The sequence below is a fragment of the Anas acuta genome, chromosome 1 (genome assembly GCF_963932015.1).
Source record: "Anas acuta chromosome 1, bAnaAcu1.1, whole genome shotgun sequence".
Classification (NCBI taxonomy): domain Eukaryota; kingdom Metazoa; phylum Chordata; class Aves; order Anseriformes; family Anatidae; genus Anas; species Anas acuta.
The window spans coordinates 118,198,088-118,224,498 of NC_088979.1; the positions used below are offsets into that span (position 1 = coordinate 118,198,088).

Sequence of the window (26,411 nt, forward strand, 5' to 3'; positions counted from 1 at the left end):
ACAATGAATTGTGGAAGAGAAGGGGAGGAGGGAGTGTTCTTTCTTCTACTTATATATGGCCATCTTTCTTTGCCCTAAGTTACAGTACTTACCTACTCTTCTACTAACACACTTAAAACCATACCCCAGGTTATTTATTGATAACATGATTGCTTAAATAAGTACTCAACCACTGGGCTCTGCTCTGAAGTTTTACATCTGCATGTTAAAGAGCATTACAGGTGCTCACATGTTTTTCCCCGAATACTGAAGACCAAAGGAGCTGTTTTACTTCAGCACTGGATATACGTGGTACATGTGTAAATACAATATCCTCTGAACGTTCACCTATTCCCCTTGCAAACCTCAACCTGCTTTCGTTCCACAAAGTTCTTGTTCTTGGTGTATGCATCAAAGGCCAAAAACCCACACAATTATGCATGATTATAATGACTGTGCTTCTTCCAGTCTCTATAATCATGGCAGCAGTAGCTGAGGAAACCTAACCTAATGCTTGTCTGCCCACCCTATGGTTGAAGTGTTCTCTACAGTTTGTTTAATCTTCCTAGTATGCATGCACATCCTTTTTCCTTGGAGGAGAAATACTGATTATTTTAGGACCCCAGTTCTGAGCTTTCTAATCCTAATGCAAATTAGTATTGATATTCTCAGTAACAGATTAATGCCGTAAGCTAAGAAGGCTCCTGCTTGATGCCTATCACAGAATGTCTATATGAACTACGCAAATATTGTCAATATCTTCCCTTTTCAGAAGAGATTTGCTAGAAACCGAGATGCAGCATTTTTACTAGGTCAGGCTGCACGTCCTCAAGCTGCACGTGACCTGAGAGGAAAGGAGAAGAGGGAAAACGCACAGTTTGCTAGGTCCAGTCAGGTGGATTTCAATTCCACTCTTCCCATCCTTGGCAATGACAGTCATAGCCATGAGGTAGGTGTGAAAGAGGTGGTGGAGGGGTGGTAAGGGAAGCTGCTTCTAGAGTTGTAGCAGCAAGCATCAACAAGAAATGTCTGTCTGTGATATGGCAGGGCCAGTGGGGTCATTTTTTGATGTATGCTGGGCATCTGCTTTCTCACAAGCCACAAAACTCCTCATTTGGCTAAAGAGCCTCTTCCCGGTTCACAACTTCATGGTGTTAAAATAGCATTTCTTATGACTGGAATAGCATGAGAGAGTCTTTGTTTCATTTTCCACTGTCCTTACCAGTTTCTCCTCTTCTCTTTGTTGTTTGGCTTCTTCTAATTTCCTCCTTCGTTCTGCCCGCTGAATCGCTCTCTCCTCCATAGCTACAGAAGTGGAAACAACAAAAGGACATATGGCTTAGTGCAAATGAGCTATAGGATAACTGCACAAGCTTGGTGAACGGGAAGGGTGACCCCTTCTCTCTTCTGCCAGCTTCCCTCTGCTGCCTCTTATGGCTGGCAGTTTCACAAACGAGGAACCCACAAACTCAATTTTAAGACTCAGGACTCCACCCTCCTTGGTTTGCAGTCACAGCCTGGATTATAAAAGGAGCTGTGTCCGCAAGTTTTATCTCTTCATCCCCTTGATTGAGTGCTGAGGCTCAGGGCACCTGTTTTAGCAACCATCACAATGAGGTCTCCAGGAAGCCCCAGCTGTTTATTTAAAGAGCGACTTCAGGATGAAAAACATCCCTGCCACAGTGACACACAGGAACTCGGTCCCTTTAGCGAGAAACTACTACTTAACGCTGCTTTGGGGAGCCGAGTTGCAATGCTGCAGTCTTTCTGGCTGTCTCTGAAGGTGTTAGTCTGACCTCACAGAACACACAGCGGGCCTGAGAAGCTGTGCGTGCTTCTCTTGAAGTCACAAACAAAGCACAGGCTGGAGCCATCCATAAATGGAGGGGCATTTAATTGCTTTGACCACAATAGGTTTCCTCAAGTTCTTTTTCCCCTTTCAGCTGTGCCAGGATTCTCTGCCAAGGGAAAATCATCTTGAGATGACTTTGCACTGAACTACTTAGGGATCTTCAAGGAAAAGCACTTGAGTGCTCTGAAAATACTTACTGTCCCCAAGCTGTACAGAGCTCAGGCAATCAGTGAGTGATGGCTTGTGCTAGGTAGCGTGGGAGCTGAACACAGTCAGTTAATGAAGGGGATCTATTAATGCACAGCAATCAGGGCCAACAAGCTCTGGTGATCCCAACACTCATAAAACATCACCACAATCACCTACCAGTCCTTCCCGCAGGCTGTGATTCCCCCTAGGTTGATAGAGAAGAATATAACCTAGGGATATAGTAGAACCTGATCCTAATTTACTGTGTGATGATGCTGCTTTCCATGTTTAATGTGCATTTGCTGTTCTAGCATGGCTAGAGAAGGGGAGCTACCTCACAGATGGGAAGGATCTGGAGCTCCTTCCCCAGCCTACCTGCTGTTGTCTCACAAAACCTTGGGTAGGCACTTCATTCTCTTGGAAATCTTAATAGCTCTGTCAAAGGTAGGTGAAATTGAGCAGTCAGTGTAAGTGTTGATTGGATGGGCAATGACGGGAGTAAAACTGACAGCAAAACGAGCTGTAGAGCTTCTTGTCACACCAGAAACAGTCACAAGTGTTAGGAGTAACGGCTACCACAGCGTTCTGAGCATTGACTTGGGGTGCTTGCAGTGGCCAAGGTTGTACAGATGCCTGACGTGGCCGTGAAAACAACTCACTCTCTCATAGCACTGGTCAGAGGCGAAGAAAGAGAAGTTTCCAGATGAGCTGTTGAGGAAAGTGGTCTGGCATGGTCTTTGCTACCAAGAACAATACCTTTCAGTATGGGATGAGCTGAGGTCAGCTGGGTGGAAGGCCTCCTGCCTCGCATCGCTGCCCTGGTGTTCTGGGACCTGTGAGAAAGAGGCAGGCTGTGAAAAGGAAGAGTGAAGACATCGATCAGTGAGCTCGGTCAAACCACGTCTCACACCTACTACCTGAGACTGAGAAACACGCCTTGTAGTTTCTACCCTCCAATGTGCTACATTTTCATTGTGGGCCCCTGATGTATGTTTCTTCTGCCTGAAACGGGATTAACGATGCATCCTTACAAAGAAGATGAGTACCCTGAGCTGCTGCATGTTGTGAAATATGGAGTATAACAGTTTCTCTCTTTTTTTCCTAACTAAATCCCTGCTGCTATTACGGGTAACACTCCAGTGCTGTTGTTTCTAAGTGGGCTCTGCATGGATCATGTGGTTTCAAGTCAACACAAAACACAGAGGATGAGAACTGTGGCGATACCAACGCTACCCTTGAGGCTAGGCCGCAGGTAAGAGGCACAGCAGATAGCACTAGTATGACTGAAAGGGTTCCTGGCAAATTCTGGCTCAACTTGGGTAGAAATGAGAGATGATGACTACCTGATCCTGCTCTACCAAGGGGGCTTATACCTCAAAGGGGTGGCATTGCACTTGGATGGTTTTCCGCTCTCTGTTTTTAACTCCCTGGTTTGTGAGGTAGAGTTGTTAAGTGCCTGGGTTACTGCCATGGCTTGTGCTGCCTCTGCTTTTGCTCTGCTCAGCCTCTGATTTTCCTGCAGTTCAAGGATCAGCTCTTGCTGTTTCTGAAGCTGCTGCCTCTGCTCCTCGATCAGACGTTGCTGGAAGGCGTAGCGGTGCTCAAAACAGCTACCATAAGCAGGGGTTGTCCTGGGGCTGGGTGCTTGAAACTGCTGCGGGAGAGTGGCTGTTTGATTCTTGTACGTAGCGTGGTCCTGGGCATTCAGGGCTGCATGTTTTAGGGTGATCTGCCAGGCAAATTTGGGTTTTCTGTTGGAATGAGATGTGTGAGCAGCATCCCAACAAGAGCGGTCCCTGGTCTGGTCAGGTTCTTCCTGTATGAGGCGTGTTTCAGTTGGCTGGGAAAGAAAAAAAAGAAAAAGGAAGATCTGGCATTAATTGAAATCAAGCTCTCTTTTGCCCTTTCCACATTAATAAGTGTTTCTTGAACGAAAAATCTAGTGATGGGCCTGAAAAGTAGGGCAATCTCAGCTCCACAATCTTCATCCAGTTCCTAGCCAAGGCGGAGGGACCCAGTTATGCACATAATTGGCAGGGTGTTGGGAAAAAACTGTTACGAAGCTGTGTGCCATGTCCCTGGGAGGAGGAAATCCTGATCAGGCAAGAGCTCTGGCAGGCATATTATCCCAACCATTCTGTCAGGGAGCAGAGGACAGTTCATTTCTCAGGGGTTAGCTCATCTCAAGGATTACCACACTCCCTTTTGGACTCTGTTGTCCCTGTGCAATGCTCCGACTGAGAATAAAAGAAAAGCAGTTGTTGAAAATGAAATACAAGTGGTCTACGAGGCTGATGTACTGGACAGCCTCTTTTCAGATGGTAGAACAGTCTACAAAGGGCTGCTTTCTTGCCTCTTCTCCAGCTTAGGTCGAGTATTACCATGAAACTGGTGCACAGCGGGCAGTCAGGCTGTGCCTTCTCTGACACCCCAGTTTGTGTTTTTTTTTTTCTCAGAAGAGGCATCAGATGCCAGCTCTGCTTTCTGATTACCAGGTCAAACTCCAAATTCAGTCCCATCCTTCCAGCACGAGTTTTTCCCCCACAGCTGAAGGCAAATACAGGCCGTCTAGGATGATTTAAGCACAGTGGGAAATCAACTTTCACTGACACTTAAGCAAATGAAAAGCCTGAACTGGAATATGTATGTCAGGATGTATGAGCTCTCATACTGGGTGCTGTTCTACAGGTTTTATAGACGGAAAAGAAAGGCAGGCTCTGACAAGAGACAATTTCAGGAAGCATCCTGATTCTCCTACCTCCTTGTGATGTGCATTATCCCAAGATATCCCCTGACAGCTTTCCCCCCCACCACTTCTGAAGAGCCAGAGAGCTGCACTGCCATGACAAAATCTCGTCACGCAGTCAAACGTTATTCTTTTTCAGTCTAAGCAGGCATCAAAGATGTAAGTAATCTCTCAGCAGAAGTGATCTGGGGGTGGGACGCTCATTGCGACTCAAGAGTACATGAAGGGTTGTTCTCTGGCAGCGTAAGAGATCATTTTATTTTTAAAACTCATCCACTGTCCTTCACGGTTACCTCTGCTCTTTAACAGCTTCCCTCCTGAACAGTAGGCAGATATTTGGGGGTCACCCTGGGCAAAAAAAAACAAACTTCCTCTGCTCTTTATTTTGGATGGCACGAAAGCACTTTGTGAGATTCCTGGGATGCTGATGGACAAAGCTACATGGAAGGCTTTACCTTGTCGTGCTGCAAAACTTGATGCTGGTTTACTTCTGCCTCCTGTGGCCCATCCAGACCACTCTTCCCCAGTGACACCGCCTCCAGCAGCTGTGCCATCTTCCTCTTTGTCTCCTCCCTCTTGAGCTGCAGCTCTCGCTTCTCTGTCTCTGCTTGGCTCCAGCGCTGCCATGCTAGAAAGCAGCAGCGCAGGAGCCGCCGCCGATTATGCTCTGCAGACAGCTGGATTTTCCTGAAGGAGAAAGCACTTTCGTTACAATAGGAGTGAGGCTTCTGTCCAAGCCTGCCTGAAACAACTCCATCAAGCACAGCAATCCAGGCCATAGCATGAGGCCCCTTAACTTCCCAGGTCTTTTTGTTGTTCAGCTCTAGAGGCCCTCCAAAGCTGTAGTGTTTCGCCAAGGAGGATTGGGAAGGCAGAGATGGGGGATTTATCCAACAGGTTTAATGAAAGGGACTGGTCAAAACGGCTGTAATACCACTGAAGTAGGAGATACCCTCCTATTATCTGGGGCCCAGAGCAAGCCAAAATGAGATGCCCAGGGAAAATACCTAGAGAGAGAGTTGCAGGCTTGTTGGGAAGTGCTAAAGCTCTAGTTTCTCTTTCCTCCTCCTCATCTGTGCCAAAAGGCCTCCATCAAACTGTAGGCAATGTAACAATTTTCTCAAAAAGCTTCTGTTTTCCTCCTGCTGGCTAACTAGCAAGCCCCTTTTTTACAGCCCTCTGATCACACGCAGAGTACTGCTGCGGTAGGAGGAATTTCACAGTGCAGGGTCACTACCTGTTTTGGTCTTGGAGATGGTCTTCCAATTGCTGTGTCTCCTGCTGTACTTTCTGGGTCCAAGTATAGTTTCTCCAGGCTCGCAGGGCCTTCAGCTGGCATTTCCAGTCAGCAAGGGCTCTGGCTTTCCCCCTTTGAATTCTGTGTTCCAGAACAAGTTTGAACCAAGCAGAGAAATGTCGCTGCAGGCACTGCATGGGAGAGTTTCAGAAAACCAATGAGTCAGGTACAGTCCAACACAAACGCCAATCCTCTCCACCATCCCCCTTATCTGACTTTTGCTTTTGAGGCTCTTTTTAGAATCCCCACTTTCTATAGATGTCTTGAAGGTAAAATAAAATAATGCAGAGCAAAGGCAGCCTTCTGCAAAAGGCAGACTAGAAAGAGAACACCATGGGGTTCCATGCTTTTGAGTGAAACATGCTCAGTTCACCAAGTATAAAAAGGAATAAAATGCGTGAGGAATACAGGAACAGTTTCTAGAGGTAAGAAAGGTGTTTCAAAATTTGGGAAATGCCTACGATTCTATAAACAAGGGCACTTCTGTGGAGAAGAGTTAACAAACAGCTCCATGGACCAGTTGCTGATTTTTTTCAACTTAGACAAAACTTCAGGCATTTCCCAGTGTGAATTTATGACATGACCTAAGCTCACCTTCGTTCCAGTAGGAAGCCAAACCATTCCCCTATTGTGTAATTAGACTCGCTGCCTCTGGGAGTGATTTACATTGTACAGAACAGCAATTTGCTATCTAATCTACCCCATAATTCTAGCCCTGCCACTGCAGACGCTGTGCATTTTGATCCTCCAAGTGGGTCAACTCACAGGACTCAGCTGTCCCCCTTTTGTGATAATGCCTTGTAATAATTGCATTCCTCTCAGTCACTGAAATCTCCGAATGAAAACTTACACAAAAGGACAAAATGTCAACGCATTAGCTATTTCTTTCTGCTTTAAGAAAATAATCAATGTCACCATTGCTTAGCTCGGCTAAGCTGCGGCTTTTCGCATTACGCCAGCTCTAAATTGTTCCGCGACTTCCTTTAGGCTTATCTTCACAGCTTAGACTGGGCTGGAAAGAGGTCGTGGGCTGCTAAACAGTAGCCAAACTCACATCCAGCAGACTGGGGAGATGCAGTGAGCCAGGGGAGAATCACCATTAAAGCTGAGATTCTTCGATGGGGGAAAAAAAATAAATCTAGATGTAGAGAAGTAGGCGTTAATGATGACTGTTCTGTTAATTAAAAACATTACATAATGGATGGTACACATACTGCACACAGGGAAGTTTATTCCCTTTGCTGAAACCGCCCATGTAGGATCATTCAGTACAAAAATCTCTCTTTAACTGTAAGGATTTGATGCAACACATTTAACCCAGAGCTGGCTGCAGCATCAGAAATGAGCAGGAGGAATCTCTCTTGCTTCTGTAAACTCTCAGGGTGAGAAAAAGGGAAAATCCCCACCTTCAGATACCCTAGTGGCGAGACATGGAGAGCAGTTGATTGATGGGAAGCTCCCCTACAGTTTAACTACCAGTAAAACCAGTTACTGTTTTCACCCAACCAGCTTCTCCAGCTTAATCTCCCAATAACAGGTAGGTGGGTTCAGGACTCCAGGAAACTTTGTTTTTATTTCCCTTCAGAGCACTGCTCTTGTGCTGTTTTTCACAACTAGGGGAGTAACAGTCAAAATCCAGGGAAAAAGAATTAGTTTCCTATTAGGAATTACTAAAGGCTACATGTTTGTCCTGAGCTGTTGCAGTATCACAGAATATTCCCCTATAGCTGGTGGGAGTGGATGCTCAAGGAACCTGTTGCTGTGTGTATACTGGCGTATTTCAACACGTGGAGACAACTCAGAAGTCAGCCTAGGCCCTCAGCACTTCTCTTTCCTGTCCCTGCTCCTGTACCAGGGTCTTCAAGGCAACCTTCAAATATCTTCCCATATACACAGTGCCACTCTCTCTCTCCCCACTTCCTTCCTCAGGGGAAAGCAAATCTTATTCTACAGCTGCTGGCTCTGTACGTCTGCCTGTTCCTCAGCTGCAGAAGCCTTTGTGTTTGCAACTGGAAGTGACATCTTCACTTCGGGTACACCTGAGACCCAGCCTGGGTATGGTGTCTCCAGATTTCTCACTCCTAGTCTTACAAGGTACTTCTGGGCCTCCTTTTCTACGTTCCTGATATCATGAGGAGAGCTTAGAAAAAGGAAAAGAAAAATGAAAACTAGGATTTTTTAACTTCCATTTTGCAAACAGTACCTGAGGGCAGGTAGTTCAGAGTCTCAGATAAAAGGACAGTGATGCTTACTCTCTGTTTGTTGGTGTGAATCTTGATCAGCAGCTCCTGAGCCTTTCTCTGTTTCTCCTTTTCTTGCTCTTCTTTCTTCAGGTGCAGGGGCGGCGACACAGTAATAGATACTTCCTGCACTGCTGCCTTCTGGCTTTCTTCTTGTCTCTTCCCCTCCCTGGAAAGTAAGCAAACATCGAGATCTAATGCAATAAGGAAATTACTGTAGTTCAGACCTCACTCCCTTTTTTTGCCAATCCTCAGAGAATGACCTCTAGAAAGCTGCTGATTACTTAAGTTAGCCTTCCTAGAGAACAGCCACATTTCAATAAATTTCAATAAATCCTCTCGCATGAGAAGATTTAGGATCTTAGGGCTGCCTAAGTAAATAAATGGCATCCCTACAAGTCACATCTCTCTGGCAATCCAAGCTCAGCAGAAGCAAAGAGCATCTCTCTGCAGAATTCTTAGCCAACAGCGCACTTTATTCTCCCACAGGAGAGGAAATCTATTAAGTGATAGACGTTCAACATAGACTATTCCAAGCTGGCCAGCGTTTTCATTGTAATTTCATGCATTTTCTTCAGTGCACCGGTTTTCAGGCTGCATTAAACACTGGTAAGGTGGGATGTGGCCACAGAGTTGGAGAGAACACACAGTAGTGCAAGCATGCTCCTACTTCTGTGACTGCGTGTACCTACTGGTAATGGCTGAAGGAAATCTAACATCTTTAGCCTGTTTCCTAATGAAATTCTGCCACTGAAGTCAGCAACAAAGGAGTAAAAGGTTTGGGGAGAGTTTGGAGACAGGAAGAGGAAATGTTTTCTTTGGGACCACCACTCCTCTTACGTTTACCAAAAGGAGCTAATAAGGAAGTTGTTCTTCCCCACGGTGCCTTCCAAGCCCCTCTCTCCCTCTTACATTCTCCGTGCTTCTGCCATGGTTTGCCTCTTCTCAGCCATTTCCTTTCGCAGCTTCACCATTTCCCTCTGGATCTCCTCCTCCTCCATCTTGGCCTTCAGGGCCTTCCTTCTGTCCTCCTCCTGTATTTGGAGCTTGGCCTCAGACAGAATGGATTTCTTCAGGGCCTTTTCTTGCCTCTGCAGCTCTAACGCCTTCTGACGCCTCAGTCGATTTTCTTTCACCTGGGAAGGAAGAAATCAGCGAAAGTCAATGCAGGTGCCAAAAGCTGAAGGATTTGAGGTTTGTTGTAGATTGACAGGGTGGGAAGCATGCAACCCTCTCCGTAGCTGTCACTGACTGGATTGGTTTTGTTTTCTGACCAGCAAAAAACTCCAGTTAGGAGAGCGCGGTTAAACCAATGTTATGTGGTGGGCGCAAACTCAGAGCTGAGGGCCTGGTGGCTTTTCCTGTCAGTCTTCAGACAGGGGGAAAACCTGAAAAGATGAAAGAGTGGAAGTTCACCTCAACAGCAAAAGCTTCCCGTGCAAGCTACTGCGAATGGCTAACACACAAGTGGGAACAGTAACTTTTCAGCTAAACCTTGGAAGAGTATCCTAGGGTATTTGCCTGCAAGTCAGGGATTACTGCAGGCTGGGAGAGAACACTGGGAAGGTATCACTGCGCATTTACCCTAATCCTATAATCCTCAATCTTACATCTTTTAACTGTGCTGCCCTGCCTGCACACCTGCTTGTGTCTGAGCTCCATGGTTATTCGTGGATCTGCAAATTTTTGTCTTCCTTTCGTGTCTTCAAGCCGAAGGTCTGCCAGTATCCTGCAGTTCACAGCTTCGCTCTGCAAAAGATGCTGCAGGTATTCTTGGGCAGAAGAACTTTCCAACTCATGTTCCAGAGAGCTGCACAAGTCTGAAAGGAGGAACTCAGATCAGCTCAAGCTCGTCTGAAATGAATAAACCCCTGTCTCAGATCACAAAGCCTAACGTAATTAAAGGGATCACTTTCCCAGCCTGTGAATGCATTCCTGATGAAAGCAGACACAGTGACTGCACTCCATTTATCCCCAAAGAGTCTTAATCAGTCTCCCATTGAACACACTAGAGCAGCAATGACATTTTGTCCATTTTTTTACTGCCTTGCCTCTGAGCATCTCAAATTGCTGTATAAATTTGACAGGCCTCACGCATACCCAAAAGCAGCAGAAATAAAATTTCTTTTACAAAGGGAGACGACAGATGTTTGTGCAGCCTTACAGCAAACTGCTGTCAGAGCCGGGGACAAAAATCTTCATCTGTAATCTTGTTTTCACAGAGCCCACTCTCCTGGCCTCGGAGACTCGTACCTGTCAGCCCAACAAGCCACGAGGCCTGTCTCCCTTCCCTAGCACGTGCTCAGAAAGGGAGCCAAGAAGGGCTTTGTTGTGCTCTCACCATCAAACCGCTCGTACTTCGGAGTGGCTGGAGAAGGATCTTCTGGGAGGACAGAGCCAGCTTCTGCTTCTCCATCGCTCATCAGCTCCAGTTGCAGTTTGGACTTCATCCAGCTACTGAGCAGCTCTCGGGCTATCACAAGGAAAGAGACTGATGATGACTTTACTAGCTTTAAAAATATATGTCTAAGTGTAAACTAGCATGACTCTGTCTCTGGGATGGTTATATCACATGCAGGAAAGACGTTCTAAAATGACTGAAAGCTGATCTGCAACATAAAATGGACTAGGGGTAATAATTCTGTTCTCATCTTCCTGATCTATAAAAGAACAGGAAGAGAAGGTGGCAAACTTTTCCCCTCCCATATAGGTCACAAATGAATTCTTTTCCACCTAATTTTTTTCCACAAGATTCTTTGGACATTTAGAGCGCTCTTGATTATCAAAGCATTTATCAAGGAGATGGAATTCATAGGAAGCAATTCATAACTCAGATAGCTTTTAAATGTTTCACCACTGCACTTGCAGACACTTAAGATATTTTCCACGTGTACAGCCAGGGTTGTCGTTATGTTCAATACAAAAAGAAGCAGTTTGGCCAAATGTTAGCTTCAAGCATACAGGTTAACCTTTGCAAGTACCACAGCTCTAGTAACTACTGGGAAGCCTACATTAAAAATCTGCCACAGGGCAAGCTTCAGCAGGGACTACCTGCAGTCAGAAGATGTAACTACAGGAATTCACCCACGATGGATTTGCTACTACTCAGTGAGATAGAGGCCTAATACACAACTGGGTATGAAGTCCTTTTGTGGACTTTATTTGCAAATTCTCCATGCTCTTCTGCAGAAAAATGCAAAAACTCCTTTTTCAGAGCTCTTACTCAAGAGCAGGGACAGCTAGTGTGGCTGCTGCCTCAACAACCCACCTAGACTTGCTGAATGGGTAGCCAAGCTGTTCCTGAAGCAGGAACACTGCAAACTGCAAGGCATCAGGAGCACTCCTACAAGAAGCTGAGGCATCCATGCAGCAAGGATGGGCAAAGAGTGGGGATCTCGTCAGCCACTGCAGGGCAAGTCAGCCCTGTGAAGGCACACAGCCTTCAGACAGGACGAACAGCTGCTCAAAGCTCTAGTTCTAACACAAAATTAAGATATTCCCAATGAGTCCTGGTATTTCTAAGGCAGTAAAGCGTTTCTAAACTTCCTTTCTTTTTTTTTTTTTTTTTTTTTTTTTTAAGAAAACATAAATTTGATGTTTATTGTCCTTCAAATCACTTTTGTTCTCTATAATCTCTCAGGCCAGCTCAGGAGCAAGGAAGTATATCTGATATGAAAAAGAAGAGAGAAAAACAGCTTATCACTTGGGAATGGAGCTACTTTTTTGACTGTGAAATGTGAGCTCCTCATAACTGGAATAAATGAGTTCTAGCACTTCTCATATCCATACCTTTCTTTGCAAAATGGAGTATGTGCAGGTAATGCCATTAAGTACTACAATAATGAACTCCAGATAAAACGCTTTCATTTGTGCTTGTAACAATCCTGAGGGGCTGGCAAATACGAAAAGGGAAACACTAGCAGAAAAGGACAAACAAAAATAATAATCATGAGGAAAAAGCAAGCAACTTCTCCAGCAACTGCAAAGACAGCTCCTTTTGAGCCACTATGCTGCATAATGTATTCAGACAGTGCACGGTAAGCAGATATGTGTGCTCTGTGCTATTAGTTGAACTGCTGTTGCTTACAAGTTAAAAAGCTGACCTCTTGTTTTGAAGAGGATGCACTTGGGAGATTTGTCTTCATTTCTTTCTGTACAGCTCAGCGTTGAGTTATAAAAGAATAGTTAACTCTGTTTTTAAAATCCTATCTCCTACACTGCAGATGTATTTCTTGCATGGATGGGAAATCAAATTATTTTTTAAAATGTATTACAGTTTTACTTTCAAATTTCAGTAAGCAATTGTGGCTGCAGACATTACAAAGGGAATATTTAGTTAGCTAATTGGCAAGGAAAGTTTTGCATGAGGATCAAAGGAAAACCACACCATTATTCATAGATGCAAAAATTACACAGGGTCACCCTATTTTCACATCTGTCCTGCTGTCAACAATCTGTCAGGTAATTTCATCCAGTTTCCTGATGCCCAGCAACTTGTGTTTGACCAGATCTTCAAAGACAGTATTCATCCTTGTCTTGACCTGACACTTCCAGGAGACAGGGAGTTCATCGTTCTCTCAGGTATGTTAATTAAGATCTCCCCTGAACTCCACCAAATTTTCTTTTATGCCTTTGTCCCTCAGATGAAAGGCTCCAATCTGTCTTACTGCGAACTGTTTCTTTTGGTCTGCAGCTTTGTAACAGCCTGTTCAGACCAGAACCACAGTGCTGGATCAAGAAGAGTTCATTTAGGCAGCTTGTGGCAAGCAGTATTTCATCTCACCTTCCTTACAGGCCTCATCATGATCTTGCAGCTGTTCCACAGTTTCCAGCCTCGTCACAGGACCACACAGCCCTTGTGGATACCTTGGCTCTTGAAAGGAAAAAGCTTCAGCGATGGCATACTCAGAGGCTTGCTCCACTCTCTTTAAAGAAAGAAAAACATTTCTAATGTTTGATGTATATTCATTTTTAAACTTACTACATCCACGTTTCTCCTCAGGGGAGAGAGGACAAACATCAGTGGGGCTGGCACACAAGACAGTACGGCTGTTGTAAGAAATAGATTTCTTTTGAAACACATTTCTCCAACTGCTCTTGACTGACTGGAGAAATTTCACTCAGAAATGATTAAGTAATGAGCATTCATTTGGTAATTACTGCCAATCACAGTGATTGGAGAACACGCTGGGAGAATGCAAACACCCAGCCTGCGGGGGCTGAACGGAGACTCGCTGAGTTAGTCCCCTGTGACCACCAACTAGGAAAGTTGTATCAGTGTTTTGTCACAACCAGGCTGGCCAGCACGTCCAAAGGATTTTCTGCCCCATATTCATTTCTCTGAGAAGCAGACAGCCCTGACTTGTCAATGTGGTTTTGCACCTAACACCCGCACCCCAGACAGGGCGTACAACTGTGGGGCATCTTCCCTCGGTGGTAGGGCAACCAGAGCGAGCTGCAACTGCAGAAACATGAGTAGGGCGATGAGGAGGTGGACAGGGACTCCCACCTGCAGCAGGGAGCAGGCTTGGGGTGGGAACACTGAGGTACCAAAGGCAACCCAGCAGCGAGCCCCGTGCTGCACCCACGGCTCAGGGGCACCCCGCTCCGGAGCCAGCTGCGAGGGGCTCGTTGCACCTTCACCCAGCGCCCTCAGCGCCGAGCCCCGGCTGGAAGAAAAGCAGAGAATTACAGTCACAAGGCACAAAAATAAACCAAATCAGCCTTTCGCCGCGCACAGACCTGCGGGCGGGCCGGGGCGCTGAGGCGCCGCCAGCTCCACAGCCGCGACATGGCCGCCCGCCGCCCGGCGTGCACCGCGAGGGGGGAGAGGAGGGCAGGCGGCCGCCCTTCCTCTTCCTCCTCCTCCTCTTCCTCCTCCTCCTCCTCCTGCTGGGGCTCAGGATGCGGCTGAAGCTGTTTGGGGTGGGCAGCGGGCGGCTGGGGATGCTGGCAGAGCTGGGCAGGAGCGGGGCGGGCTCCCTGGCGCTGCCCGGCTGCCTGCTGTACACGCGGGGCGGCTCCGCGCCCCACCTCACCTACGACACCCTCGGGGAGGTCGCCGGGGTCCCCCCCGTGGCACAGCTCACCCTGTCCTTCATGTGAGTACCCCAGGGGGGGAGACGGAGCTCAGGAGCCGCCGGTTTTCCTCGGCGGTTGGGTGTTTTTTGGAGTAATTTACTTATTTTCGCGTCCGGGTGCAGGGCGGAGCTCCATGAGGTGCTGGAAGAGTACAAGGAAGGAGCTGCCAAGTTTATAGGTAAAGTGTAATGGGGGTGTTTGTGTAATTGGGGTGTTTGTGTAGTGGGGGTGTCTGTGTTTGTGTAACGGGGGTGTTGGTGTTGGTGGGTGCCTCAGGAGAGGGAGTGCGGGTGGGTGCCATGGGTCTGCTTTTGGGCAGTGTGTAGGTGCAGAGGGTTTCCACATTCAGGCCTTTTCTTTCTAACGTGGCACTAATGAGGGCTTAAAATAGTATTTTGTCAGCAGTATGAGACCAAAAATCCTTAAACAGTACGATTTTTTGTAGTAGTTTTGCCTTGCTTCCTTTTACCAGCCTTTAACCTTCTTCTTGAGGGGGTTTCACAACTAACTAAGCTGAGCTTAGACCAAAAGTTGAGACCAGACCTCAACCTTGTGGCCTGATGCTGCTGCGGGCGAATCTTGCTCCTCATCTTCTGTGAGGAGAACCAGGAATTGCCCTGAAAACAGCCTGTCCCATACAGCTATCTAAATAATTCCCTTTGAACATCCATCTGCTCAGGCTGGTGTTGTGTTTGTTTGTTTGTTTTTATCATGAAGCAGTTGGTTTCATCCAACCCATCAGGAAGTCTTAATTCAGTGTGAGGAATAATTAAAGAAATTAAAGAAAAAGAAACTTTAAAATCTTCATCCAGTGTGAAGAAAGGGCAAAGCATCAGTCTCATCTGGTGGACACTTCTGCCTACAAGCTGTTCCTGTTCAGAGAGGATGTTAGGGGGGTGACCTTTGGTGGATTTGCAGGAGCTTTGAGGAGCTAAACAAGCATCAGGAGAAGATTGTTTTTCTCCTGTCCTTTATTCCTGTCGGTTTAGTAATCAGACTACTTGCTCCCTGTTCTCACCTTCTATTTTTCCATGTTGAACTTGCAGTTTGAGGAATGCATGCAACTGTCTGTAAGTTGCGTATAAAGCAGTTGGTGTTGCCATAGTCCTCAGCTACTGCACCAAGCTTTTGTAGTCTTTGGCAGTCCCTGTACTCTATCCTTGGAGCACAAATGAAGCCTTTACCTTGGTGCTAAGGGTGAGCAAAGCCACAGGTCCTGTGTTCATGGCTGTCCTGTTTTTCCCCTGGCTGACATTACAGATGGGTAAAGGCCTGACTGCATGCAGTGTGCAACCAAGATCGCTCTTGGTGGGTTGAGGTGGGGAAGGAACCGGAGTGTGCAGTGAATGTAAAGCTGGATTTTGTGTGAATATCTGTATTCAGAGTCAGTATTTCTGTCTGGGCAGGTAGCTCAGAGAACTGAAGGATGATCAGTCAAGTCAACAAGCTTCCCTGGGATGCTCTGTTTGTCTAGGTGTCTCAGGATATAGTGGGTGTATGGTCAAACAGACACTCTACCACATCACAGGTTTAATGTTTGTAATGTACAGACAGGTCTTAACATGGAAATTGATTGGGCTGCGCAAGAAAAATAACTTCTGAGTTGTTAATAGTTTTTATCAGACCTGAGGTATGTTTATGAATGTTCTGTATGTTTTAGTTGCAGGCATATTGTTAAAAATTAAACAAACAAAAAAAAAATTAAGGGTTTTTGTCCTATATACTAAGACCAAGTTTTTTTCTTTAAATAACACTTTAACATTCTGTCCATTCATTTCACTCGTTACCCAGGCAAAGCTGTGGCTTGAATTTCCAAAGGAAATTTGCATGCAGCTTCTGATAAACTTTGATTACATTGTGTCAACATAGTCCATCAAGAAAAAATGAAAATCTCTTCTACCTGAAACTTCTAGGAAGCTTTACCAATTTCGCTGCTTATCCTTGAAGAGAAAACTGTGGCATTAGTTACTGTCTAACTTACTGTATGACATCTGAAAACTCTTAATTTGGCAGAGATGATAAATCTCTCATGTCTGTAGCTGATCTATTTTCTCACAGTATGTTGCCCTTCCTTTTAAAACTCTAGGGTTAAGGTTGTTGCTCTCTTTAGATTATATCAAATGTAAGATGTCTCTAGTGTATCAGCTGAGCGGTCAGCTATTGTGTCTGGTGAATTTTAGTAGCAGGAGTATTAATCAAGAAAAAAAAAACACACTAAGCAGTGGTTTCTTAGTCCTGCAGAAGAACTTTAGAGGAGGATTTGTGGGATCATTTGTGAGAAGATTCCCTATTCCCTTTTGAGAATTCGCAAAGCGTGCCTCTGTTTTAGCTTTGTTTTGGTTCATTAAGCTCTAATTTGTTGCTGTGTTCCCAGGTATGCCAGACACGGCGGTGTACTGCTCCCTCCATGACCCAGTCGCTCCTTGTCCATCTGGCTACAACACTAACAAGGTACAGTAACTGTGAAGACTTGAAAGAGTCCAAGTTCTCAAACAAGAGCTGCCTGCCTGTCCCCCTTACCTGGCGGGTGTGCCTAGACTGCTACAAGGTGATGTTCGTACATTGTAGGAAAAATAAGCACCTGCTTAGATGTGGTCAGTCTCAAGGCCTACTTGGGTACGATAACAGCTCTTTGAATGAGAGGATAACCTCTGCCAGACAGTTGTTTTTTGTTTTTTTTTTTTGCACTATCTTGCTTGGAACCAGGCTGAGTCTTGTCCCTCTGCAGGGGAGGAATTGCCTGAAGCTCATTTCACTGCTGTGCAGCTGCGATGTTAGAGCAGCCTTCTGTATGCTGCAGGTTTGATTTTTATTTTATTTTTTTTCTTGGAAGCTGGTGCAGACTTTCATCACCTAGTTACTTGGCCAGTGAGTTGTCTTTCTGCAGCTGGATCTGTGCTGACAAGTACTTCTGAAAGCTCTTTGAAAGCAATGGACAGAAAGCTCTGCTAGATTCTGTGCCAGAAAGCCTGGCACAGGCTGGATTTAAATAATCGTGGTGTAATGTTCTTTATCAGGTCTCTAAGCCACCTAGGGTTTTAGCAGCATGGCTATTTTATTTATTAAAGCTTTTTTTTTTTTTTCCCATGGACAGCAGAATGAAGGCAACCAGACTTTATTAGACTTTGTGTCCTTGTTCTGCAGATACTAATTGCGGTCTCCCTCTTTTGAAGTTGCTTTTTTAATGGGGAGTTTACAAAAAAAATATATTACTTAAGAGACTTCTGTCTGTCTCTGTTACCCAGATAGTGAAGCCAAAAGTAATTAGAGACAGAGATGAATGGACAGACCTTTTCTCATTAAAAAAAATAAATAAGGGAGTTGCAGGGAAAAATAACCAGCTTCTAAAGGACTCAAGCCCAATACTTAACCTACTTTAATGCCCTTTTAAAGTTTTAGAGCAGCAGTGTCAAAAGTCTAAAAAGAATATAACGAAAGGAACTGCCCAGCTGCACTCAAGGGTTAGTCATCAATTCCACAGAACAGGATGAAATATGGTGGATTGTTGCAGTGGTTCCAGTATTGCTCTGTGGACTTGAAGGTTTGGTGGATTAAATGTTAATATCTGCTAGCCCAGATGTGTTCATGTGCCTTAACTTCTCTGTGCAGGTGCTTTGTCTGGCTTTAAGATCTTTCATGAGGGTGGTATGGAGTAGTGATGGAAAACGAGGGCCAGTGTGCACACAAAACATAAACTGTGCCTACCATTTCTTATGTTTTTTGGTTTAAAAATTCTATTTCTTTTGCATTTGATATTTCAATCCCTTAAGGAGCTGAATTTGAGACCTAAAATAACATTGGATTCTAAGATAAAATTGCCTAACAGGTTTTCGTGTTCTTCCCAGTGTGTCTGTGTGCTTGGAAGAGGAAATAGCTGCTGCTTTTTGTATAGTGTGCAGAAAAACTAGTGAGCTGTATTTCCCATTACAGCCTTTGCTGCTCTTTGTGGGATGAAAACCTAAGTTTAACAATTAAATCTTTTATTCTTTCTCATTTTTTTTTCACAATTCTGCTACTGATTTTGGTTGATGATAGGCCAGCCCAGCTGCTCTGTCTCAGAGATTTCCAAACAACTTGAGAAGTTGCTGTGCTGAGTACGTATGATGGTTTCACCAAAGAGTATCCCAGAAATCACACCTTGGTCATTTATATCATTCATTCTTTGTGCTGAGGACAGCTGATTACTTGAGCCATGCTTCTGGAGAGTTTATGTAGTGTCGTTCCAGCATCTGGTGCTTAACCAGGTTAACAGGTCTGTTATTCTTTGCACAAACCTTCATCCCTATTTTTTCTTGGCAGGCAGTGTCGGTGTGGGGTAGCTCGGGGCGCATGGAAATAACAGCTTCCAAGTTCATGGACATCCAGCGGGCTATCCAGCCAGACTGGTTCCAGTGCATCTCTGACGGAGACACCATTTCTGGGGAAGTTAGTAGGAAAAGGGCCAAGAAGTCTGTGGATAGGTCGCTTTCCTTCCTGGATGCATGCCTTCAGCTGCTGGAGAAATCACCAGTAAGGTTCCAAAGATGTCACACATATAAATACCTGATTGAGATATTATATGTGTGTGTGTGTGTGTGTATATCAGAACAGGATGTTTTCCTTCTACCACTTTCTTTTAATAATAATTTGTCTCCTGCTACAGGACTGCATTTTCTGCTCATTTGGGAGAATTCATTTTTTTTTTTAAATTTTATTCTGATTTTCGACTGTAGTTCATTTCTTTCACTTAACCCTCATGCTATATTTGCACGGGCAAAGCAGAATTTTTCTCATTCAGATTGAGACAGCTCATCTTTTTGCTCTGCAGTCCCTTCATTTCCATGTGAAGGAGGACTTGCCAGGATTTGCCAGTGCTATTCTTTTCATTTTTTTTCCAGGAGGCTTGAAACTTAACTTCCCTTTTGGTGGAAAGGGACAAATCGTCCAAGTTTGCATTACAAAAGAAAGTGGTTGCAGGAGCTGATACTGGCATCCTCTGAAAGGCAATCAAGTGTGAGCTCTGGTGCCTGACAGCCAGGACAATACCACCTGTCATTGTTCTGCTGTTTTACCTGCTTCGTATTCTGACACATGTAGTGCTGAGGGGATGTCTGCAAAAAGCTGGTGTACAGAAATGATCTGTGGTTATAAGGTGGAAAAAAGGCACTAAAATTCTCAGTCGGTTAGTGTCAAGGCCAGGAACAGAACATTGCCTCTCCTAATCCCATTTCTACCTCGGATTTCACAGTGTTGTGTGAGGGACTTGTCTTACGTGGGATGAAATTCTGTTGGTTTTCCAAGTTCTGGGAATATGGGTTTTAAGTAGCAGGCATCTGGAGTCTGGGCTGTGAGATCTTGCTCATCTTTGGCAGGACTCTTAACACTCGTAGCTTTCTTTTGGGCCAGGAACTACAAGGAAGTGTAATGTTTGGGGCAATCGAAGGTGGAGATGTCTTGGAAGAGAGGCTCCGATCAGCCAGGGAGACTGCCAAGCGACCTGTGGGCGGCTTTCTGCTAGATGGCTTCCAGGGATCTGCCATGGCCAAGGAGACCAAGTTGAAACTGATAGCTTCTGTCACATCAGAGCTGCCAGAGGATAAACCAAGGTAAGTTGTGTGGGCGACATCCCACACCACTGTGTGTATGGGCCAGGCTGCATCTATTCCTCCACCATCTTCAGACTTCAACCCTTGTTTCAATTTTTGGTTGTAACTGGCACCAAGCTGTGCTTACACTGTGGATTTGAGTATTCCCCACATGCGGAGAACAACCGAAATTGAGGTCAAGTCTTTTATTTTCATCAGGACAAACTGTAGGTAGGGTATGTCTGGGTGTTTGGCCTCTGAGGAGATGGTTTTCTGGAAGTTCAGCTAGAACAAAAAATTATCACCCCTTTCTACAGGGGCCCCTTCTCAGAAAAACACACTGAGCCTGTGAATTACTGGAGCTGGTACAGCCTTGCCAACCAGAATTGCATTCCCTGCTTGGTTTGGCATAAGGTGGGGGCTGTAGCATCTTCTGAGCTGTTGGTTCTGCCCATCTGATCCATGCCAGAGTTGGGATGGAAGCGGCAGCGTTCCTGACTCTTACCAATGCTTTACAGTAACTAAAGGCTTCCAGAAAACACCTGCTAATATTTGCTAGTGGTTCAGAGATGGAGGAGTTTCTTACAATTGGGTTGAGCTTGCTGGCTTTTCTATGCGTTTTGGGTTGCTTTTACTACTCCTGTTGCTGCTGCCCTTGTGTGGGTGCTTTATTCATCATTTCCCATATGACTCAGGCCCCGCTGCCTTTCTGTAGCTGTGCTGCCCTCTGCTAGCTGAGCTTTGCTCTGACCTGCCAGGGTTCAAAAGGAAGTAAAATGCAGACACGCGTGCCCGTTACTGCAGCTTGTTCATGCTTAGTGCTGCCTGGGGTTTGAATTTTCCTGACAATTAGGAGGCTTGCTGTGTTGTTGCCATCCTGTCTGGTTGAGCTGCTTAAAAAGATCCCCTGCGAGCATTAGAGTCCAATCTGCTCAGCTAACCTCCGTGGCTACCAGAGCATCTGCCTCATCTGTCAGATGGTTTGCTCGTCTGGTTAAGACAAGCGTTGCTGACCTCTTTGCAGGAAGAAAGCTGGTGTGCCTTAGGGGGTCTTGTAAATACCTCGAGTGAATTTCAGACAGTCCTGCTTGCTTGAATCACCCTTGCCGTTCTGGCTGGAGAAGCTGTTTTGCAGCTGTGCTTTCCATCCTGATACGAAACTCTCTAGAAGGCAAACGTTTCCTCTGCTTCACCTGGGAAGGAACGGCTTTTAGTGTTGGAGAAATGATCTCAAGAATTTAATCTTTGGGGTCCTTTTGTGTACAGCAGTCTCTTGGTAAAAGTTTTCCTTTTCAATAGGGGCAGAACCCTTGCAAATACAAACTTCTGTCCTTAGCTGCTCAAAGATAAGTTTTAGCAAGGGTTTTGATCACATATATTCAGACCTAACATTTTAACCATTGAGTGTCATTTTCTTCTTTTCATCAGAGCCCAAACCAGAAGACACTCACGTAGTAAATTTTTTTCCCATCCATATTCTGTGCACATCAAATTAATTCAAGTACTTAGAGAAATGACTAAAAACAGCACCTTGCGACTTCGTTTGTCGGCCCCTGTGTATTTTCCTAATTATCTGTTTAGATCACTGCCCTACGTTAGCTTTTCCTGCTGTCAGCCCAGCCACGCACCCGCGGGAGAGCAGGCGCTGCTCTGTTCCCCTCTGCTTCACCGACCCCTCAGGGAAGCTACCAGCTAAATTTGGCTACCAGCAGGATCTTCATTACCACTGATGGCAATCCAGCTGGGCTCTTCCTGGCTCTTCATGCCATATCCCTGCAGGTGTTACAGCCCAGGTTTGGGGGTAAATCATTTGTTTTAGAGAATCAGAGGCATTATTTGTAGAATAAAGGGCATCAGTGAGGGTGAGAAGGTATGCTGGAGTAGGCAAAGTGTAGAGAGGAAGAACGAAAAAAGCAAAGAACTTCTTTCAGTTTCCAATGATGCTTCTCATTAGCATGTTCTCTTCCAGGTAGTTCAAGTGCCTGGAGAACTGTCTGTCACCCAAAGGGCTCATGTTTTTGACCAGCCATCCGCTGCTGCTCCTGATGGAGTCTTTTTAGACTGTCCCCTGAGCAGTTACTAAAAAAGGGGTCAGTGTATCTGATAACTGGTAGTTACTTAGGGCAGATACATGAGTAAGGAAAATACCTGTGCCTAAAAGCATTTTTAGGTGAGTTTTGAATTTAAATGTATTTATGTGGTTGTGAAAGGACCCAAGTGACTTCAGATGTGATGGATGCTTCCTTCTGCTCGGGATATTCTAGGCTTGTCTTGCGCATCTCTTACAGGATCATCCATGGTGTGGGCAAACCAGATGAGGTGCTCGAGTGCATTGAAAGGGGCGTGGACATCTTTGAGAGCTTCTTCCCCTTCCAAGTGACGGAGCGAGGCTGTGCCTTGGTGTTTGGCTATGATTACCATCCAGGTCCTGAAGCAGCAGGTAGGCAGTTTCCCTAGCAGCCAGCACTGTGGCAAGCATAATTCCTGTTTTGGGAGAGTCTGCATTTGAGGGTTGTGGCCTTAATTTAAGTGCAGCAACCACAGGAAAACCTGGAATTTAGCTGTCAAATATTGCTCTTGAAGGTGGGGTGTTGTGGTGTGAAACCTATCAGGGGAACTTAAGGTCTCAGCCTATGACCTGAATGTCTGATTAGCCAAATTGTGCTTAATGATTTCAAAAACACCTACTGAACAGAGGTCTATGTAGGCTTAACTGTGTTCATCTGCCCTCTCTAGAACTGTTTGACACCGTTGACAAATTTTCTGTTAGCATTAGCAGTGAAGGCTGGACCTGTTTACGTGAAGTTATATGATACTTGACCCCTACATTTAACCAAATATGTGCTTGTTTTAAAAATAAATCTTTAAGTCCCTTTTCCTTTGTAGCTGACCAAAGTTAGGGATCCTGTTTCTTTGAGCAGCTTCCCTCTCAGCTTTTGCATTCATCAGTCATGGCAGAACAAAAACAAGACGTTCATAACTCGTTACCTCATTAAGCTTTGAGATAGGAGCATGTGTAGCAGCCACTAAAGCATCTATTAAACATGTTTCAATTAAACATGTTTCAAGCAGTCATCTTGTTCTGGACTTAGCAAATGTTTTCAACATTTAAAGAAAAATATTTTACATTTTTCCTCCTAGGTAGAACCTAGCTTCTTTTCATGCCTGGATAATTCAAAACCAGATGAATAGAACAGAACATCCCATTTCTTTGTGCTTGCTGCCTTTTTTTTTTTTTTTTTTTTTTTAATCCTTCTGTTTGTTGTTCTTTACCTCATCTCACCTTATTCTTAAACCAAAAGATTACGGTAGGGACAGCCTCTTTGTTCTGTCTGTGTAACACTCGGTAGGCATGGATTGTGCAAACAGTAATATTGATGTTTCCAGAAACATCTCCCACTCAAGAACAAACCTAAAAATGCAAACCTACAAAATGATGGGGTGGTTTTTTTTTTTTCTTTTTAAGATAGACTGCTGAAAAGGCTGATGTATCGAATCTACATCTTCTGCATCGATCTATCTGCTTCTGTGTTATTAGCTTCTTTGATTTCAGTTGCTTAGGGAAAAAAAAAAAACAACAAAAATAATCTGAATCTTTGAGACTGACAGCATGGAAAGTAGAATGATTGAATGCAGATGAGTTGCCTGTCTATTCTAACAGAATCTCAATAAAATCAATTTGTTCAGGTGACTGCTTTCTATTGAGCATGCAGTTCAGACTGGAAATAATTTTGACATTTTATTAAGAATTCAGCTCAGTAGAGCAGCACAAAATTGTGCTGTTATTTCAGCTCTAACTCTTCATTAGGTTTAATAGATCAGTTTTCACTTGTCCCTTGCTGTTTTAATCATCCAAAATTGTACTTGTATTAACTAACCTATGATAATTAAAGAAAAAGAATTGCTTACTATGGGAGGGAAGTGAAAAGTTGTGGCAGGAGTTTTCATCTGGCAAGAGAGCAACAGAAATATCTAATGTAAGGTTGCTACACTTCTGCCCTTTCTATCTGTTGATAAAGAGCTGTTGTCTTTTTTATTTAAAGCAGTTTTAAAACAAAATGGGGCCCAGGACCTGGAGAAAAATGGTGCTGAAGAAGACCAGGATGAAATCGCCAAAGCTGACCCAGAAATGACGCCGTTTGAGATATTTCTGAAGGATAAAAGGTACGTGAGTGTGTGAGGAGGGTACCTGCAGCTGTATCAGGAAATACCACGATTTTGTCCTCTGTATTTGATTGCATAGTGGGATGGGAGGGTTCATAAAATGTGAAGCTGTTGAGGAAAGTAAAGTACTTGTGGACATTGAACGGAGAGTGTCAGATAAACTGATACCTAGCAGCAGTGTGTGGCTGAAAGCACTGCAATTGTTTGATCTCAGGCTGGAGATTTTCTGACCGCTTATCCAGCAAACAAACTGTGGTCTTAGCAGTGTTCCAGCTGAAAGACAGTAGTTTGACAAAGGCTGTCTGAGGATCCTTTTGGTCTTCTGCATCTAACTAACTTGAATCATTTTCAGATGCAAGACTTTACTTAAAACAGTGGCAGAGCCTCTGCTTTGTGACTCAGCTGGAGTGCCTGCAGAGCGAGATACCTACAATTCCAGGATATTGCACAAAAACTTTAGCCTGCCCTTTCTTCTTTTTCACATCTGCTGCTAGGCTGAGCATTCGGTTGTTGATTGCTCCACCGTCTCCTTGTTTAGTGAGAATTGTGCATCTTGGAGTAGAGGGGAATACTTCCTGTGAGTAGCAGAACTGATAAACCCTTGTTTCTGATAGCTTCCTCCTCTGTGGACTGATAGCTAGCAAGGTGAGCCTCGTGCTGCAGCTCTTCTGTCAGGGAAGGCACAGATGAGGCTTCTCTCTGCTGGTAGTGATGATCCAGTCAAAACTCTCCTCAGACTCACGCGTGTGGCCTCTTGGCTCCACAGTGAGCTCCTGAATGCTGTTCAAGTCCTTTGTGTCAGCGATGCTGGGCTTAGCTGGCACCGTGTCTTAAAGCAACTAGATTCTGGCCCTCAAGGCTCATGTCCCTGCAAAGACCATACGATAACTGGATAACCTTTGCTACCTGAATGGATCTTACGTTTGATGTTAATCCAGCATTGCTTCCTCCTCAGATACCAGGACGATTTTGGCCCTTTGCTGGAAGGCTGCACCTGTTACTGCTGTCAGAGGCACACTCGTGCCTACCTCCATCACCTCCTCGTGACCAACGAGCTGCTGGCTGGCGTCCTGCTCATGATGCACAACTTCCAGCACTATTTCAGCTTCTTCAGTGCCATACGGGATGCCTTAAGAGACGATAAACTGGATCAGCTGAAGAAGTTCATCTTCAGTCAGGCACTTCAAGGCCCCGCAAACGCGAGGACGGACCAATGAGTTCGGAGAAGATAGAGGAGGTTGCAGCTTACATCCTTACCCAGTGGGACCGTGTCAACTGGCCTGCTAGGACCTGGACCTGTTAGGTGGTAAAACGCCTACCTTCCTGGAGAGAATTGAAAGGGGCGTTTGAAGACCTTGCATGTAGGAAGGAGAGGAAGATGTTATTCGCACATCCCTTTCAGTTGATTGGCTTGGTGCATTCTCAGGTTACAGGAGAGCGTGGACACCTCAGTATGGATAGCTTTGCTCTCAGTAATTTGGTGGTGGTTTTCCGTGTGGAAGAACTCCATATGGAAGCTCAGCAGCTGTTTGGGACTCTTGTCCCTCTCCCCCAGAAAATACCAGTGGTGTGGTTGTCCCATCGTGCAGGCCCTTGATGGGAGATCCTGCCTCAGTCTGGTACGCGGCTCCTCGTGGCTGCTGCCGACATCGGTGTCCCTGAGAAGAACTGACTGGAGGTGCCACAGTGGCACCAGGTATTCAGTGGCACAAAGTAGTAGTGAAGGGATGATGATGAGTGTATTGTTCCTTCCAGCTGTCCTGGCACTGGTCAAATAGCAGGCTACGCTAATGCCAGTGTGAGATGGAGATGTGGAAGGAACATATCACAAGAAAAGGCATTTAGACGAGATTCCTGTTGCTCCTTATTTTAAAATACTTATTTTTAAAAGTATTAAAAGTATGCTCCTTATTTTAACTTGTTATGCCATGCTCCTTTTATTCAGTTCTTTTATGCCCCCTTACTTTGTAATTGTGGATTTATGTGTTTTATATGACAAAGCAACAATAAATTTTTTTATTCATTATGCTGTTTCCTCAAGGTGTGACAGAGATGGTGTACCAGAGAGTTTGAGGGCAGTGGTGGAGATGATGCCTCCTGAGAACATGAGCTAGCAGCTCCACAGAGGACAATGATCCATCTAGGGGTAGGATACTGTCACTGAGCAGGGGTCTATGTCAGTTGCTTCAGAAGAAGCCATAATAAACCTGCAATTATTAAAGACACCTACCCATTCCTCTCCCTGAAGGAACTCACCTGAATTAAGCTTAGAAAAATACTACAGTCAAAGTTGACAGCC

At 45.0% G+C, this 26,411-nt stretch overlaps 3 protein-coding genes across 7 annotated transcripts in view; 2 read left to right on the forward strand and 1 right to left on the reverse strand.

Annotated features, from left to right (window-relative positions):
* Positions 1-10,646, forward strand: part of ZDHHC23 (zinc finger DHHC-type palmitoyltransferase 23) — a 25,372-nt gene extending 14,726 nt beyond the window's left edge. Inside the window, exon 4 of the mRNA XM_068697018.1 lies at positions 10,526-10,646. Within this exon, the coding sequence (XP_068553119.1) occupies positions 10,526-10,598 (73 nt within the window). The 3' untranslated portion in view covers positions 10,599-10,646. The remainder of the gene's footprint in view (positions 1-10,525) is intronic.
* CCDC191 (coiled-coil domain containing 191) overlaps positions 1-14,180 on the reverse strand; it is a 19,793-nt gene extending 5,613 nt beyond the window's left edge. The window contains exons 1-11 of one of the 4 annotated variants that reach the window (XM_068696883.1): positions 14,046-14,174; positions 13,087-13,228; positions 10,645-10,776; positions 9,945-10,123; positions 9,216-9,439; positions 8,316-8,472; positions 6,004-6,194; positions 5,222-5,453; positions 3,394-3,860; positions 2,777-2,853; positions 1,202-1,284 (exon numbers count right to left, since the gene is read on the reverse strand). In XM_068696883.1, the coding sequence (XP_068552984.1) occupies positions 1,202-1,284; positions 2,777-2,853; positions 3,394-3,860; positions 5,222-5,453; positions 6,004-6,194; positions 8,316-8,472; positions 9,216-9,439; positions 9,945-10,123; positions 10,645-10,776; positions 13,087-13,228; positions 14,046-14,096 (1,935 nt within the window). In that variant the 5' untranslated portion in view covers positions 14,097-14,174. Of the gene's footprint in view, positions 1-1,201; positions 1,285-2,776; positions 2,872-3,393; positions 3,861-5,221; positions 5,454-6,003; positions 6,195-8,315; positions 8,473-9,215; positions 9,440-9,944; positions 10,124-10,644; positions 10,777-13,086; positions 13,229-13,812; positions 13,951-14,045 lie in introns of those variants that run through there. The other 3 variants (XM_068696874.1, XM_068696884.1, XM_068696891.1) reach the window with 3 other exon arrangements.
* Positions 14,126-26,138, forward strand: QTRT2 (queuine tRNA-ribosyltransferase accessory subunit 2). Of its 2 annotated transcripts, none has more exons than XM_068696998.1 (8): positions 14,126-14,404; positions 14,507-14,562; positions 16,759-16,835; positions 18,684-18,893; positions 19,770-19,969; positions 22,237-22,388; positions 23,995-24,112; positions 25,068-26,138. In XM_068696998.1, exons 1-8 carry the CDS (start codon positions 14,208-14,210, stop codon positions 25,327-25,329), a joined length of 1,272 nt encoding a protein of 423 aa, XP_068553099.1. In that variant the 5' UTR covers positions 14,126-14,207; the 3' UTR covers positions 25,330-26,138. The 2 variants fall into 2 exon arrangements, with proteins under 2 accessions (XP_068553099.1, XP_068553090.1); XM_068696989.1 differs by having other exon boundaries at positions 14,128-14,404; positions 23,992-24,112.
* Positions 26,139-26,411: the final 273 nt, after the last annotated feature.

Bases quoted from the DNA above. Each gene is read 5' to 3' on its own strand.
- QTRT2 (XM_068696989.1), top strand. From the start codon at position 14,208: ATGCGGCTGAAGCTGTTTGGGGTGGGCAGCGGGCGGCTGGGGATGCTG. The intron at 14,405-14,506 runs GTGAGTACCCCA...GTCCGGGTGCAG, and splicing joins CAGCTCACCCTGTCCTTCAT to GGCGGAGCTCCATGAGGTGC. The intron at 14,563-16,758 runs GTAAAGTGTAAT...CTGTGTTCCCAG, and splicing joins AGGAGCTGCCAAGTTTATAG to GTATGCCAGACACGGCGGTG.